This window comes from Metarhizium album, assembly GCF_000804445.1.
Source record: "Metarhizium album ARSEF 1941 chromosome Unknown scaffold_13, whole genome shotgun sequence".
Classification (NCBI taxonomy): domain Eukaryota; kingdom Fungi; phylum Ascomycota; class Sordariomycetes; order Hypocreales; family Clavicipitaceae; genus Metarhizium; species Metarhizium album.
Genome location: NW_024467587.1, coordinates 273,102 through 289,103, shown reverse-complemented (window position 1 = coordinate 289,103; position 16,002 = coordinate 273,102). Strand labels below are relative to the sequence as shown.

Here is a 16,002-nt window from a genome sequence, read left to right as displayed (position 1 = left end):
ATGAGATGAAAGCGGCCTACCTGCTACGAAAATGGATCGAACTCGGAGATTGACAGTCTAGCAAAAGGGTCGAGGAGACGAGTTTCCTACTGCAAGAGCCTGGACTTAATATCGTCTTCTGCGGCTATAGGCGCATTCGGTGATGAGGCATGAGAATGTCAATAAATAAGTTACTCCGAGTCTGGACAGGGTAGGTGGACCGTGACTGCGCCGGGAAATCCCCGGCCCGTTCCCCTCATGATAGGGTCAGGGTTATAACGTTACCTCACCTAGCTGGGCTCCGATACGTACCGCTCGCATGTCTCATGTCTCCGGGTCTGGAGTCTGGAGCTGTCGTCAGCAAACACAACGCCATGCGTCTCGTCTACATCCAATTCCAAAGCAGATACGGCTCAACCTGCCACTCTAACACGGCGCCCAGGGCGTCTCTATTGCAGCTCCTCCCGGGTCCCGCGAACCGGATTACCTCCCCGCGAGGCAGTCCGCACCCAGCTCCGATCACAAGCTCATCCAGCTCTCCCATCGGCGTAAAGCTCCAGCCTGTCGCAAACCCAACCATGTAATGGAAACCGCACAACAATGTCCGGTCCAGAAGATACGTCTCCCCTCGGAGACAAGACCTCCGGCGACGAGCAGAAAATAGCACATGACCAAGATGTAGACTCCGACACCCCCCACCTCGAGGGACAGGAGATTGGCAATGGCACCGAGTTACAGCAGGCCAACAATCGTCGAGACTTGCCGAATAACGAGGAAAATGCTTCCGAAGTGAGCTCAATTGATGCAAGCCTGGTGGACTCGCTGCCACGGCGAGCTGGTAGTCCCGTCGACTCTGTTACCTCCTGCCGGGGAAATTCCGCACAGGTAGGCGAAGCTGCACGGCCATGATTATTCAATCAGCATCATTGCTAACATCGTAAAGGGCTCGTACATGTCGTCGCCAAGCAGCAGTGTTCTACCTTCAGTAGCTTCGAGACCCGGTTTGAGCAGTCCATCCCCATCATTCAGGCCATTCGATCGTCGATTTCAATCCCGCATATCCTCGCCCTCGTCCAACACTCCACGCCCATCATCACCTGCCTTCCTCACTGCGCACAGTCGAAACGCATCCCTCAGCTCCAACTTTCTGCTAGAACAAAATGAGACGGACACTCCGTCACCGCCGTGGGAAGTTGTGCGATGGACCAGATTACGGAAGTTGAATGCTCAAGCGTTCTCCGAGGCTGGTCGTCGAAATTTTGGATCCCCAACCACTCTGGCCGTATCGGCGACTATCGTTTTGGGCACTTCCAAGGGTATAATATTAGTGTTCGATTTTAATCAGAATCTCAAAATGATACTAGGGCCCGGAACCAAAGGTACGCGCTTCTCTGTGTTGCCCAGTATCGACCCTGGAACGCTGACCTCAACTAGCTATCGAGTCTGGGGCAATCACGGCCATGGCTATATCAGCGGACCACACTACCGTTGCTGGAGGGCATGCCAATGGGAATATCTTCACCTGGGATACTAGCAGAGCATCACGGCCTTTCCTCACCATCCCGCACCTAGACGAGACCCAAGTGGAAAACCGAACAGCAGACGGACACGTTCCCAATGCAGCCGTGGTCCACCTCGGCTTTCTCGGCACGCGTCACACAGCTCTCGTGTCAGCCGATGACCGTGGGATGGCTTTCTCACATCTGGCAACCAGAGGCACTGGGGCGCTTGGACGAACGGTGAAAACTACCCGAGTCCTGGGTCGCTATCCGAACGCAGTCGTTCCTGCTGGGAAGCCGCTTAAGCCGAGCACCGTGCTCGGTTTTGCTCCCTTGCCCCTCGGAAACGTCGAACGAGCAACGGATAACATGGGGCTTACCGCTATGCTTACGCCATACCTCCTCGTCATTGTTTCGACCACCCCTATTGCCCAGACCCAACACAAATCGGCCCGGCCGAAAGATGTCCCAGCACATAGCGCCATGAGCGGCTGCCTTGCGTGGTTCCCTGCTGTCAAGTTAAAAACTCCCGATACTCACACCGGGAGCGATATTTCCCCGGTAAAACTTGTCTACTGCTGGTCAAACGTATTGACTGTTCTCGATGTTGAAGAGGTGTATGGAGCTGATGTAGATCAACCACCTGCCTTGAAGTTCAAGGCGCGAAGCAGGTGGAAGTGCGAAGAGGCTGTCGCCGCGGTCCAGTGGCTAAGTCGATCTGTTTTGGCTGTGCTGACAATCTCACAACGTCTTATCATATTGGAGGACAGGAGCATGCGGATGACTGAGGCATTTGACTTGTTACAGAAACACATATATCATAAGGATCTCTTTTCAGCGCAACTTCACAGCCTGGTGGAACAACTGGACGAGGAGGATCCAACTATGCACGGAGTGGTGGCTGATGCCTTTTACATGAGTTTCAAAGCCTACAAGGGGCGGATATTTCTGTTCGGCTTCAACGAGCTGTCTATAGGAGCGCTGTCAAACTGGGCCGATCGTCTCATTGCCATGATGGAGAACGGAGATTACATCGGTGCTATCAGGCTGGCAACTTCTTATTATACCGGCGACGCCGATAAACTTACCGTTGGCCTTCCTGAGGATGCCGCACTACGGCATATGATGGTCCAAGACAAGATACTGGAGATAATGTCAGCTTCCCTAAAATATGTTTTTACTCAAAGACAGAAACGGGGTAAACGAGGTGACGAGGCAGGTCATTTGAGAGAGTTGGCAGAGACTTGTTTCGCGGCATCGCAAGCTATCGAAGCCCCTTATTTCTTATTCGAAGACATGTACGAATGGTACAGCGACGGCGACGTCGGTGGACTCTTTCTAGAGGCGCTTGAACCATATATCTTGGAAGGGACAATCACGGTCGCTCCGCCAGCGGTTGTTAAAGACATGGTCAGTCACTTCGTGGCCAAGGGGTGGGAAGGCCGACTCGAAGAAATGATTTGTCACATGCAAACGGCAACTTTGGACCTTGACCAGATCACGGTGTTGTGTAAGCAGCACAGTCTGTACGATGCCCTGACTTACGTCTGGAACCAAGCGCTCAACGATTATATCACGCCAATGATCGACCTATTGAGCCTCTTAGTGCCGCTAATGACGCATGGAACAGACACAGGCGCCACGACCGAAGACGATTATTTCAGCGTCAACGCTCTTAAAATATTCCCGTACCTCTCATACACTCTGACGGGTAGAGTATATCCCACTGGGAAACTGATGGATGAGGAAGCGGCAGACAAAGCAAAGGCGGAAATCTATTGGTTCTTCTTTTCCGGCACGACAGTAGAGTGGCCGAGGGGCAGCAAAAAGCAATTCATCACACGGCCGGGCGACGCGTCAGAACCTGCTTTCCCTTACCTGAGAATGATTTTGAAATTTGACGCCCCAAGCTTTCTCAGCGCACTCAATGAAGCCTTTGAGGACCCCTTTTTGAATGATTCTTCGGAGATCCAAGTCAACGGAGGACACCACGTGGACATGCCTGAGGAACAGATATTCGGAATGACAATCAACCGCCAGTATGTGGTGTCAATTCTGCTCGATGTGATGAACCAGGATGAGTTCGCTCCGGAAGATACTATCTATCTCGACATGTTCATCGCTCGAAATTTGCCCAAATTTCAACAGTATCTGCTCTTCTCTGGCTCTGCCCTTTCAAAGGTTCTCACAGGGCTTTGCCACTATCCCGGCGACGACCTTGCAGAGGACGCACAGCTGAGCGCCGAATATTTACTTTCTGCATACCAGCCATCGGACATGTCGTCGTTCATGCCTCTGTTCAAGAAAGCCGGCTTCTACCGAATCCTTAAGCGCGTGTTTCGTGTTGAAAAACGGTATGGGGAGCTAATTGCCACCTATTTCGACGACCATGACGACCGAGAGGCTGTGTTTCAGTGCATCGCGGACTGCCTTCGCCCGCAAAAGGGGCTTGATACCCGACAAGTAGAGGAGGTACGGCAGATAATCAAACAGCACGCAAGAGACTTGCTCGAAACCAGCCCCGAGCAAACCGCCCAGGCGCTTGCACGGCAACCGACGTGGGTCCATCAGAGTATAATTGATTCTGTCACAGACGACGCAGCATTGCAACACTCATATTTAAAGGCCCTGATGGAGCCAGGCAGCTCAGGCGACGACGAGGGAGACGTCAAGAACCAAGAGCTAATCGAGCGATATGTACAGCTCATGTGCAAATTCAACCCGTCTCACGTTTCCGATTTTGTTGAAGCCATGCGTCCAACCGACTTGCGGCTTGAGAAACTACTTCCAACTATGGAGGAAAACGGTGTGGTTGACGCAGCTGTCGTTCTAATGGCTCGCGATGGCCAGGTCAACCAAGCCATGGACCGGCTGATCAAGCATTTATTCACGTTGGAATCGGCACTGCAAGGTCTTTTGACCGAATGCAAAGACTCTCGGGATGATGTAGATGCCGACGCATCCGCAGCAGCGATGCTTGAAAAACTGCAAAACTATGTTCATGTTGGAATTTGGCTCTGTCAGGGCCAGACGAAGACGTCGAAAAGAGTCAGCGTTGTCAAAAAAGGACAAGCGCTTGCCAAAGATGATTTATCTGCAGATGAAGCGTTGTGGCTCGGCTTGATTGATGCCTGTGTACAGATCACGAAACGGCTATCACCCATGATTTCAGCACAGATTCAGAGCTCAGTTCTCGAGGATGAGAAGCCGCTGACGCTTCTTCGTTCGCTTGTCCAACACACGTTTACCTCACTGCTCACAGCAACGTCTAGTCCAGTTCGCGTTCAGACCGAACCGAACCTGCTGTCGAACGCGGGAAACAATGTCTCGTTTTTGAGAATACTAAGGGCGTTCCTTGCTGATGCTGCAGCATCGTCGCCAAACCTAGCAGATCTTCGCAGCGTGTTGTCGTCAATTTTCGCGGCATATGCATATGAAGAGTCAATTCTACGACTGTCGAACCGGCTTCTGGAGCGAAACCTGTTTGTAAACGTGAACCAGTCAGTGCAGCTGAGACAACGCGGGTGGCGTCCCCGAGGTTCCACGTGCGAAGCTTGCAGCCGCAGAGTTTGGGGCCCTGGCGTTGCCGGCGGCTCTGTATTCGAGGCTTGGGAAGAGAGGCAGGCGGCGCAAGATGAATCGCGAAAGCAGAGACAGACGCGTGCTGCAGAGAAAGCCAGAGGCAAGGCGGGCGCGTCGGATGGCAAGGACAAGGGAAAGAGCCTGGATGTCGGGCCATCCAGCGCGCTCGTCGAGTCGGACAATGCAGTGGCAGGCATAGAGGCTCCTCTGGGACGTCTCGTTGTCCTAGCCTGCCGGCATATTTATCACCAGAGCTGTCTGGACTCGTTGCAAGAGAAGCACGAGAATGGAGTTGGTGGTGGGCGCGAGTACACATGTCCCATAGACGGGTGAAGAAATGATGGAATGTACCTTAGGACGACATGGCGATGCATTTGAGGAGCATTTTTGGATGAATTTGTGGTACATGTATGAATAGTATGGCAGTGGTTTGCATCAACATGGCTTTTATTTTCTGTCTGAACCGTTTTGTAGCCGCTCTCTTGTGTCCAAAAAATAAATAAAAATAAAATAAAATAAAATAAAAATCACTAGTACTACCAGCTAGTGTATTACGTTACCACCTGCGTACACCTGCCATCTCCACGTTCCCCACATTCCTAGAGCCGCAACGCCAAACCAGGCAGCCATCGTCAACCGCATCCTTTGACAAGACATCCAGCACGGCACGGCGGCGCAGCCGCGCACAGTCAGCGCATTCACGCCAGTCACGCCGGCCATGTCCATGTCATCCGAGGAAGACGAAGACTACCTGTCCGACGGCCTCTCATCCGGGTCCAGCTCGGATCACGACTCCCCCCCCCGGCCACTCTCCCAGAACTACTTCGCTCCCCCCTTCTACGGCCGACCACCAACCCCTCTCCCGCCGTCGCCGTCCCTCACGTCTCTCCTCAGGCCGTCCCGGCCAACGACGCCCGACCCGTCAGACGATGAAAACATTGCGCCCGTGCCGCGGGCCGCACCCAAGGTCCCCACGTACGAATACTACGGCTTCGTCCTCTACCTCTTCAGCAGCCTCACCTTTCTGATGTACCTGCTCTGGGCCTATGTTCCGGCCCCGTTCCTTCACGCCCTCGGGATCAAGTACTACCCCGACCGGTGGTGGGCGCTCGCCGTGCCGGCCTTCCTCGTCATGATGCTGGGGTACATTTACGTGGCGCTGGCGGCGTACAACACGGAGATCCTGACGGTGCCCATGAGCAGCGTGGAGACGATTGTGGACGGCGCGGGCAAGCCGGCGGCCATTGACGCCAAGGGGCGGATCAAGGGCAGCGGCAAGAGGGAGAGGAAGCGTGACGCCAACGGGAAGCTGAGGTGGAGGGAGATTTGGAATGAGGGGACGGATGCGGTCATGGATATTCCGCTGGCGGGGGTGTGTGAGATTTTGTACGGTGAAGGGAGGGAGGACTTTGACCGGGAGGATTAGTTTTGCGTCGGGACGGCATCTTTGACGTTGGTGCTGTCTTTTTCTGCTGGCGTTTGCTGTTGATAAAGCAGTACAAGGTACGGTTTCAAAAGTTGTCAATTCCTTAACCCACAACACTCAGCTTGGGGGATATTCTCAATATAAATACATTTAACATTTTCAGCCCTTGTATTTCTCCACAGTGTTATCCACTCAAGGCATAGCTGACTTGTGTGATTGTGTGTATCCTGTCCTGTCTATTGGGTGGCGGCGAGACATCAGCCTAGAGAAGGCAGGTACACTCGTCTAGGATACTACTTGGATGCTGCTCATGGATTCAGGAATAGCGCAGGCATTACTCTGTATATGCGGAGTAACACGAATTTATATTTGTCCAGCCAGACGTGCATCTGTGGTCCGTGGACCCACACCCCACCGTAGCCTTGCTGCAAGGCTACCATGGTACGTGCCTCGTCACAAAATTTCGTGTCCAACTCCATCACGCACCCGCACCACCACCCTTCACTGTGCCGCGTTGCTTGTTCACATTGGTGCACATCTGCCATGGACATTCTCAAAGTCTTGTCCCGCGGAACCAAGAAAACTTCCAAGGGCGCTGGGCCTAATGGCTGCAACACTCAACTGCCCTCCGCAGGCACCAAGACCAACCCGCAGCTATACAACGATGAAATCCGTGGCATGAAACGGAAACGTGGTGCCGAACAGCCCAAGGAATCGGTGCCTACAGACCTTCCCATTGTCGACTTCTTCGCACCCAAGCCACAGCCTGCAGAAAACCAGAAAACAGATGCTGTAAAGAGCCAACGGGAACCCAGCCCGCCACCTGCGCCCGTAAAGAAATTGACTGAGGATGAATGCCGACGACTTTTGCGGGCCCACCGTCTCAAGATTACTTTGCTCTCAAAGCACGAAGAACCGAAGAAAGTCAAAAAGTCAAGGAAGAGGCAGAGCACGGTGGTCCAGAAGAAAAAAGACGACAAGAGAATGCTGTTCCCCCAGCCCTTGGAGTCCTTTGGCCATCTTCGCACGACATATGGAATTCCTCGCCAGGTTGCCGAGAATCTTGTCCAACAGAGCTACCGTCTTCCTACAGAAGTCCAAATGGGAAGTCTCCCGTTACTGCTTCGCCCCGAGGTTGCACTCGGCAGCGAGGACCATTTCGGTCGGGGTGTTGATTTCTTGGCTGTTGCACCCACAGGCAGCGGCAAGACAATCAGCTTTCTCATCCCCGCAATCAGCAACATCATACGGAGACGAGAACGAGCAAGCATGCAAGGTGCTCATGAGCTTGAGGCCATCATCGTCGCACCGACAAGAGAGTTGGTTCATCAGATTGTCAATGAGGGAAGCAAGCTTGTCCAGGGAACGGGTGTCAAGATTGTGGCTATGAAGAAGACTACACAACTCTCTGCAGAGGAGCGGGTCCTGGCCGACGATAGCTCGGATGATGAGCTCGACGTCGACGTGGAAGACGAGGAGGAGCCAGGGTCCGACGACGACAAGAAGTGCAGGATGAGGAGATCTAAACCCCATCCTCTGACAAAGACTGACATTGTGGTCACAACCCCGGCCTTGCTAATGAACTTTTTGACTGCTGCAGATGACGGCACGCAAAAAGTTTTGCCCACGGTGAGGGAGCTGATTCTCGACGAGGCAGACGTTCTCCTGGACCCGCTGTTCAGAGAGCAGACGCTGGGTTTGTGGACGGCTTGCACCAACCCCGAACTCCGACTCTCCTTCTGGTCCGCAACCATGGGCTCCAACATTGAAGCTCTTGCTACCGAGAAGTCAGGAGACAGGGCGGAAGCCCTGGGAATCACGCCAAGGCCTCTCGTACGTCTCGTCGTGGGCTTGAAGGACACGGCAGTGCCAAACATCGTGCACAAGCTCACGTACACGGCCAGCGAGCAGGGCAAACTTCTTGCCCTGCGCCAGCTTCTGCACCCAGCGGGCAGCGACGGCTCCGGCACGCCACTACGGCCCCCGTTCTTGGTCTTTACGCAAACCATCGACAGGGCCATGGCCCTCCACGAGGAACTCAAATACGACATCCCGCTGGAGGCCGGCGGCCCGACCAGGATCGCAGCGCTGCACAGCGCCCTCGCCGACTCGGCCCGGTCAACCATCATGCGCAAGTTCCGTGCCGGGGAAATCTGGGTCCTCATCACGACCGACGTCCTCGCCCGCGGCGTGGACTTTGCCGGCGTCAACGGCGTGGTCAACTACGACGTCCCCGGCTCGGCAGCCGCCTACGTGCACCGCGCGGGGCGAACCGGCCGGGCCGGCCGCGAGGGCGGCATCGCCGTGACGCTTTATACCAAGGAAGACATTCCGTTTGTCAAGACGGTAGCAAATGTCATCTCCGTAAGCGACAAGCAGGCCGGCAAGACGGGCGAACAGGCAGGCGTGCAGAAGTGGCTGCTGGATGCGCTGCCCAACGTGGGCAAGGCGGACAGGAAGAAGCTCAAGGAGAGAGGTGTTGAGTCACGGAGGAGCAGCAGCGGGAGCAAGGCCAAGATTACGTCAAAGAGCGGCTATGAGCGGAGGAAAGAGAATAATAGACGGGGCGCGATCGATGCGAACAGGAGGAAGAGGATTGAGGGCGCCGGACAAGACGACGAGTGGGACGGGCTAGGGGACTAGGATTGGCACGGGCGATGATGCAAATGTAACTCGATGGCGAGCACGGCCGTTGCGAGACGAGCGTGTATTGTGTCAACACATGTGAAGGGCATCGACTTTTCTTCTTCTGCCCTCTTCCCCCTCTTCAGGCAGGCAGCAGGTCAGGTCGGAGTAGCAACGGCGAGAATGTCACGGCGTCCCTGCGGAGAAGCAGCGAAGGCACGTCCAGCATGCAGAGAGAGACTCTGTTGCTGCGAGACTCCCACTCTACTGCGTGCTTCCCGCAGCGATGCCAAGTTTGCCGTCGTGTTTGGCATTGGCATTGGCATTGGCCTGCCAACTACCGTGGGTTCCGTGAGATGGGGCCTGTCAGTTTCCATCTCACACGGAGTGAATGCGTCAATCACAGCGCACGCTGATGAGGCCTGTGATGTGCGCTGTAGTGTCCGGTGTGTTTTGTTTGGGCTGTGGTTTTTTTGCTCCTGGAAATTTACAAGCAGACAGAACAGTACACGGTACGTTGGTACACATGACGCATGTTGTGCCCTGCACTATATACATGCTAAGTACGTAGATGGTTGAAAAGCGGCATGGGACAATATCGAGGAACATCTCCACATCACCACTTTTTCTGGCATTCGTCATGCTGGTATACTCTTGGCGGCTCCCGCCCTGACCCTGAGCTCGACCATCGACTATCTAGGGAGATGGGGCATTCCCCCGAGGAGTAACGGAGGGTTGCTTATATGTCCAGTTGATTGAAGACTAGCACAGCCCTGCGCCCCCCCATGGTAGTTCTGGTAAGGCGTTGCCGAGTAACGCGGCTTCGATGATGATCGTCAGCACGGGGCCAAAAGGGACGGTGGATGGTTCCAGCCCGGGCGGCGGCGGCGGTTCCGAAACCCCACGTGGCTGAATGCGTCAGCTCGGCTCGGCTCGCTTGGATCAGTTGTGCGGTGCCTTGTTCTGCGTCTTGTGATGTGAGACTTTGAAGCTTGGTGGTTTGCCGACTGACAAGCTGGACTCTTGGACGGCGTTGACATGTCACATGTACATACAGTGGGAGGCAAGACGGCTTTGACTGCGAAGGTGCGAGACCATCACGTGCTAGACTACCTACCTACCTAACTACTTACTAAGAGGAAAAGGTAACGTGCTTAAGTTGGTAGGTACGTATTAACCGACGGTATTGCTTGTGTACCGACTACGTGCTTATTGGTAGACAGATATAGACTCGGCAACAGAAGGCACTCGGCCGGGACATACCTTCGGTCGGAACCAGTCGTTCCTGCCCAACGCACGCAAATCTGTAGGCTAGCGATCAGTTTTCCACACGCGGCACATGGAAGGTTGAATCATGTCCATCTTCCCCCTCAGAACGGAAAAGGACCAGTACGCAGGTTCCAAACCAAATTCACTCAGCTTGCTGGAACCTCTTTTTATGATTTGAAGAGTTGTTCGTGCCGACCAAATAAGCCACCACCCCTCGAACTGGGAATACGGCAAGACCAGGTGCGAGCTAAACGTCGTTTCACCTCCGGTCAGGCTCCCTCCCTGCCTAGGCGATGAAGTCGAGATAAAACAGGCCTTGGGCCAGGCTTGTGCAAATTAGCCATTTTCTTGGCCGGTCAGTTCTGGATCCTTGAGGCATGCAATAGGTTTACGCAACCCACATTATATACATCGTGCCTGACCTGGCAAGGGAAGCGCTAACCAATCGACAGGAGCCCAGCGGGTTTAATAAAATACAACCATCATTCCTCACAATGAATGGTAACGGTCAAAGGCCCTCGGATGGACGGAGAAAAGTGCCTTACTGAACCGCCTCCCGCCGGCCGTCTACCTTGTCTCGACAACAGTCTGTGCATATTTTACAGGGTACGTCGTATTATAGCTTCAATGCCGAAAAAAGCGCTATGCTTCTCTTCCTCGATTTGTTCCTTGTCGGTCTGCGGCCCCAGATCCGCTGCCTGCTGTCCGAACCATGCTATGATATGTATGCTCTGCCGGGCAGCCCAGTATTTGGAAGATCCTCTTCCCTTCGTCTTTCCTCGTGTTTGTGTCCCGGGCTCGGGACCTCTTGTCAACGCAATCGATACCTTTCCTGATAAGAGAGTACTCGGCATTCTACACCAGCCGCTCCTTGTATTTCTGCCTTTTTCAGGAACTCTCTCATTTCTTTACAATTGATTGGGTTTTGTTCTTACCGACGTTTTGGAAACATTTTCCTGGAATTTGGTTGGTGGCACATATCGACTTCCCGTCACACAAACAAGTTACCAAAGGTATAGTTCCTCTGAGAATAAAACAACAAAAGAGTGACACCGTTTTTGACGTGGCCATAAAAAACTGGTTGCTTTCAGGTCAAATGAAGTACACTGCTTCCCTGCTGCTGGCTTCTGCAGGCTTAGCCACTGCCCTCACTCAACAATGCAGCAAGGCTAAGCCCGTCAATGAACACAACAATTACTTCTGTGATCCTGTAGAGCAAATTGTCTATGGCCGGGTCCAAGGCGAAGGCACTTACAAGGAAATAACCCATGTCAGCCCGGACGGAGAGCCTCACCGAGAAGATCGTCACTACAATGGACCATTGGCTGCATTCGGCAAAGTCGGTGTAGTCCAGTTCATCCTGTGGTGTTCCATTCTCTTAACTATGTGGCGGACACATGTTGGATAACGACAGCATTCTCACACTTGCAAGGTTTCTATTCACATCCGAGGACCTATCGACTTTACAGAATTTGCCTTTTACAGCTTCGCTCCAAGCAAGAGGAAGAAGCGTGGTGAGGTCAATCCCACAGCTCGAGCAGACCAAGGTTATACAAAGGCTGGGCGGGCCCGTGGACATGGCCACAGGTTTCTACATCGAGCTCAGCGTGACAAGCGAGTCGATATTGTCACTGCCACCATCGACGGCAAGGTTCAGACATGGGAGAACAACTATTTCGGCGCTGCTGCCACGCCTGAGCCTCTCCCGGTTCCTGCTGCTCAAGTTGACGCTGGTACCAGTACTGGTGCCGGCTCCGTCGGCACCACCAGCAGGAAGCCTACTGGCGAAAAGCTTGGGCACAGTTCCAACTCTACTTGTTCGAAAAATGGCTTCGTACGTACCGCATACTACAATGCCGAGAAACAGATTGCCGATAACGTGGTGTTCTTGGGCAACTACGGTGGCCAGGGGTCCGGGGTTTTCAACCAGTACGTTTACAACCCGTGACGCCAACCCTCGCATTCATCTCTCATGAGCAACCCTCTCTCATTGGAAAATTGGCAAAAGCATCTGATTCATTATGAGTCGCCAGCATCATAGGCAATTCCCTCTCGTTCATCAACTCCACAGCCAACGGCGGTGCCAGATCCTCCCAGATCCTCGAGGACATGCTCATCCCCTCCAACAAAGAAGTCATCATCTACTCGGGGAAAAAATGCGCTCCCGGTGACTGCTTCTCTTACGACCCAAACGTCGCCTACGAGGGCTTCAGGGGCGGCACAGTGGTTTTTATTTTCCGCTTCAGGATGCCCCTCGACGGCACTCGCTGCCCCGAGGGCGTAATGCCCGGGAACCCGGGTTGCGCCAACCCAGACATGCCCGCTCTGTGGTTCCTTCACGAATTGGTCGCCCGCGAAGGCCAGTACAGCAGCCGGTTGTGCTGGCCTGAATGCGGTGAGGTAGACATCTTCGAGGTCCTGATGCCGGGAGACACCAAGTGCAAGAGCACACTTCACCTGGGCAAGGGCGGCGGGAGCTCGGATTACTTCCAAAGACCGGTGGACCATCCTGTCAAGGTTGCCGTTGTTCTCCACAAGGAGACGGCCAAAATTGCCATCAAGGTCTTGTCGGAGACGGATCTCTCAAAGGCCTCGAGTGGCAGGAATGTGTCGGACCACGATGAGGGATTCTCAGACGGCGACAGTGACGAGGATGAGTCAGAGGATGACGAGGATGACCCAGAGGATGAGGGATTCGCAAAGGGCGTGAAGAACGGGGGTGTGCCGTCGGACGGTGAGCAGCTCCCAAGTTGGCTGGATCACGAGACGGTGTTGTCATGGCTGCAAACGGGTGGCGAGTCGAGCAGCTATTTCCAGCTTACTGAGCCGTTGGTGAATGAAATCTAGGCATCGCATTGAGAGAAACTATGTCTATATATTGTAGCTCGGCGGAAGGGCAATATGCCTTCTCGAGCAGCGCCTGCAAGGCACGACAGGGTAGCATACATTTACTGTGCTTGCACATCATCTCAATCCGTCAGTCTAGCTTGTTGGAACTTGTTGCTGCATGCAGTGACTCAAAGCCCTTGAAAACGGTGCACCTTCAAGAGCGCGTGTAGTCAGTCAGTCCATGTTCAGAGCAGCAGACCGGCCAGCAAGACGCTCTATGAATGGAGACCAACACGACGTGGCCTCGTCTACGGCATGTGCGTAAGTTTACAGAAGTAGTAGTAGTAAAAGCAGTACCCAGGTCATGACAAAGTGTACGAGCCCTATACACTCTTATCAGGAGCCTTCTCGTCCGCGGACAAGCCAACGACATTTCGCAACGTCCCAAAACTCAAACAGTCACTGATGCGGTTCGCCCCTGAAAACAGCATGACCAGTCGCTCGACGCCACATCCCCAGCCCCCAGTGGGCGGCAACCCATAATCCAGGGCCCTCACGTAGTTCAGGTCCAACGGAGATGTCTCCCACTCATCCATCTCGACCTCTTCCGTGAGAGTGGTCTCCGTTTCCGCGGCAGCTTCTGCTTCAAATCCGATTTCGCCATTCGGTTTATTCACAAGGGAACGGTGAAACGCGAGCTTGCGCTTCTGCTCTTCAGGGTCGTTCTCTTCTTCGTACATGTTTGCCAGTTCGCGACCGCCGACGAACAGCTCGGCGCGAGCAGACACCAGTTGATACGTTTTGGGACACAGGAAGCTTTTGGCCAGCGGCGACATGCACACTGGATGGTTGGTTATGAAGATTGGTTCCCGGAATGACATGGGCTCCAGATACACGGCCGCTAGGCGGTCGAGCAGTTTGGGGAGAGAGTTGGGCACTTCGCCGGGGATGACGATGCCGGAAAGTTTCAGGATGGCGAGGAGCTCTGGTAGCGCCTCGTCGCTGGATAATTTAGGAAAGCGGATTCCCGTGGCTTCTTCGAGGGCGGGGAGAAATTCGACCTGCTTGAAGGGTCGGACGAATCGGCTCAATTCCATAGCCGGAAGTGTGGTGAGCTGGGTTGCAATGAGTTCCTGCGTGTGCTTGGCGAGACCGTGCAAGATCTCTTCCGTCTCTTTGATGAGGTCCGCCAAGTTGGCGTAGGCGCTGTAAAACTCGCACATTGTGAACTCTGGGTTGTGAGTGGCATCAACGCCTTCGTTGCGAAAGGCAGGACCGATCTCGAACACCCTGTCGACGCCACCGATAACAAGGCGCTTCAGCCAAAGTTCTGGTGCGATACGCAGAGCCAGGTTCTTGTCTCGGAATTCAGTGGCCTTTGTGACGAAAGGCCGAGCAACCGCCCCCCCGGCGTTTTCAGCCAAAACTGGCGTTTGGAATTCCAGGAAGCGTTTCGAGTGGAGGTGGTCTCTCATGTACTTTGTAATCTCGGCTCGCAACCTCAGCACGTCAACCACTTCCCTATTCACGAGCATGTCGACGTGACGGTCGGCCATTCTCGCCTTGGGGTCGGTGAGCCTTTCAGGGATCTGCTCCATGGACGGAGACAGAAGCTCTGGGAGCTCGATGGCTTGGAGCGTGGGCTCTCCGGCTGGAGTACGAGTCGCGTTACCAGTTACCGCTACAGACCTTGTCAGCCAAAAGTGGGAGGGCAGGGATTGGCACAACGGGAGTCGTACAGATGTGATCGCCAACTTGGATCAAATGTTTAAACAAGGAGAATTTTCGTATGCGGCCATGCTTTTCTGCCACACATTGATTCTTGTTGACCATGACTTGCACTTTTTGGAATTCGTTCACGATGTCGAGGAAGATGAGGGATTTGCCGGCTACACGCTTTGAACGAACACGACCTGTCAACGTCACTTGACCACTGGGCGCCTGCTCATCGAAGTCCTCAAGGAACTCTGGCACGCTCTTCCGAGTCGTGGAGGGGTCAAGTCGGGGATACGGGTCGGCGTAGAGTGCGTCTTCACTCTGCTGGTCCCGGCCAAGTTCTTCTCGTCGATGCTGCTTGAATGGCGACAAACCTCGGCTGCCATCCTGAGCACCCGTGAACCTCGATGCCCTTTTGTTCAAGTCCGAGGAGAAGGCGCGGGTTCCTGTTTTAAAGCATGCAATATCTGAGGATGAAGAGCCACCTATCCGAGCCAGCCGACTGATGGCCCTGGCAGAGCATGGCCGCGACACGGCAGACGACCCGCCAGCCAGCCGGAGGCCCGCACAAGGTCTCATTGCACCTGTTGATGAGGCTGTCAGCGCGCGTCCAGTGGCCAAAGATACTTGGTCAAGACTAAGGAAGGCCGAGAGAGGGTATCGTGGTCAGGTGATGGCATTGTATAATCACGCGCGGCCGAAGCCACGTCAATCGCAGCGGTTCTGAAGCGAAGATGCGAATTCATCATGAAGAGGAGGATTGGAGGATTGGACACCAAGCGCAGATACTGGAGCGGGATACTTACAGTCACAGTCATGGCGATGGCACGGGACAATAGCTCCTGCTTTGGGAGCTGGCGGAAATCGGGGAATCGTGCGGCGCTGGTAGAAGTTGGGCGGAAAAAAAAAAAAAAAAAAAAAAAGGTCGGTAAAGCGCATTACCTAAGCAGCATCCTCGGGCTCGTCCTGGACCGCCCCACTTGACTGCTGAGCTCTTCGACCCTTCAATCCACGACCGCACGAAGCCGCACTTTCAACCACCGTCTCGCACCCTCTCCCAGGCCACGCGCACCGTCT

The 16,002-nt window shown here is 54.2% G+C and overlaps 5 protein-coding genes across 5 annotated transcripts; 4 read left to right on the top strand and 1 right to left on the bottom strand.

The window, feature by feature from the left end:
- Positions 1-579: 579 nt before the first annotated feature.
- Positions 580-5,393, top strand: MAM_05323 (golgi complex component; the record flags this gene model as incomplete). The annotated part of the gene is made up of 4 exons (XM_040824121.1): positions 580-864; positions 923-1,295; positions 1,344-1,358; positions 1,414-5,393. 4 exons carry the CDS (start codon positions 580-582, stop codon positions 5,391-5,393), a joined length of 4,653 nt encoding a protein of 1,550 aa, XP_040677833.1.
- Positions 5,394-5,778: 385 nt separating this feature from the next.
- MAM_05322 (PIG-P-like protein) lies at positions 5,779-6,486 on the top strand (the record flags this gene model as incomplete). Its single annotated transcript, XM_040824120.1, has 1 exon — positions 5,779-6,486. The coding sequence occupies one exon, from the start codon at positions 5,779-5,781 to the stop codon at positions 6,484-6,486; it is 708 nt and encodes a 235-aa protein (XP_040677832.1).
- Positions 6,487-7,029: 543 nt separating this feature from the next.
- On the top strand, positions 7,030-9,129 carry MAM_05321 (DNA/RNA helicase, DEAD/DEAH box type; the record flags this gene model as incomplete). The annotated part of the gene is made up of 1 exon (XM_040824119.1): positions 7,030-9,129. One exon carries the CDS (start codon positions 7,030-7,032, stop codon positions 9,127-9,129), a length of 2,100 nt encoding a protein of 699 aa, XP_040677831.1.
- Positions 9,130-11,476: 2,347 nt separating this feature from the next.
- Positions 11,477-13,227, top strand: MAM_05320 (uncharacterized protein; the record flags this gene model as incomplete). Its single annotated transcript, XM_040824118.1, has 3 exons — positions 11,477-11,728; positions 11,813-12,309; positions 12,414-13,227. 3 exons carry the CDS (start codon positions 11,477-11,479, stop codon positions 13,225-13,227), a joined length of 1,563 nt encoding a protein of 520 aa, XP_040677830.1.
- A 365-nt stretch (positions 13,228-13,592) lies between these two features.
- On the bottom strand, positions 13,593-15,504 carry MAM_05319 (lysyl-tRNA synthetase; the record flags this gene model as incomplete). The annotated part of the gene is made up of 2 exons (XM_040824117.1): positions 13,593-14,890; positions 14,949-15,504. 2 exons carry the CDS (start codon positions 15,502-15,504, stop codon positions 13,593-13,595), a joined length of 1,854 nt encoding a protein of 617 aa, XP_040677829.1.
- Positions 15,505-16,002: the final 498 nt, after the last annotated feature.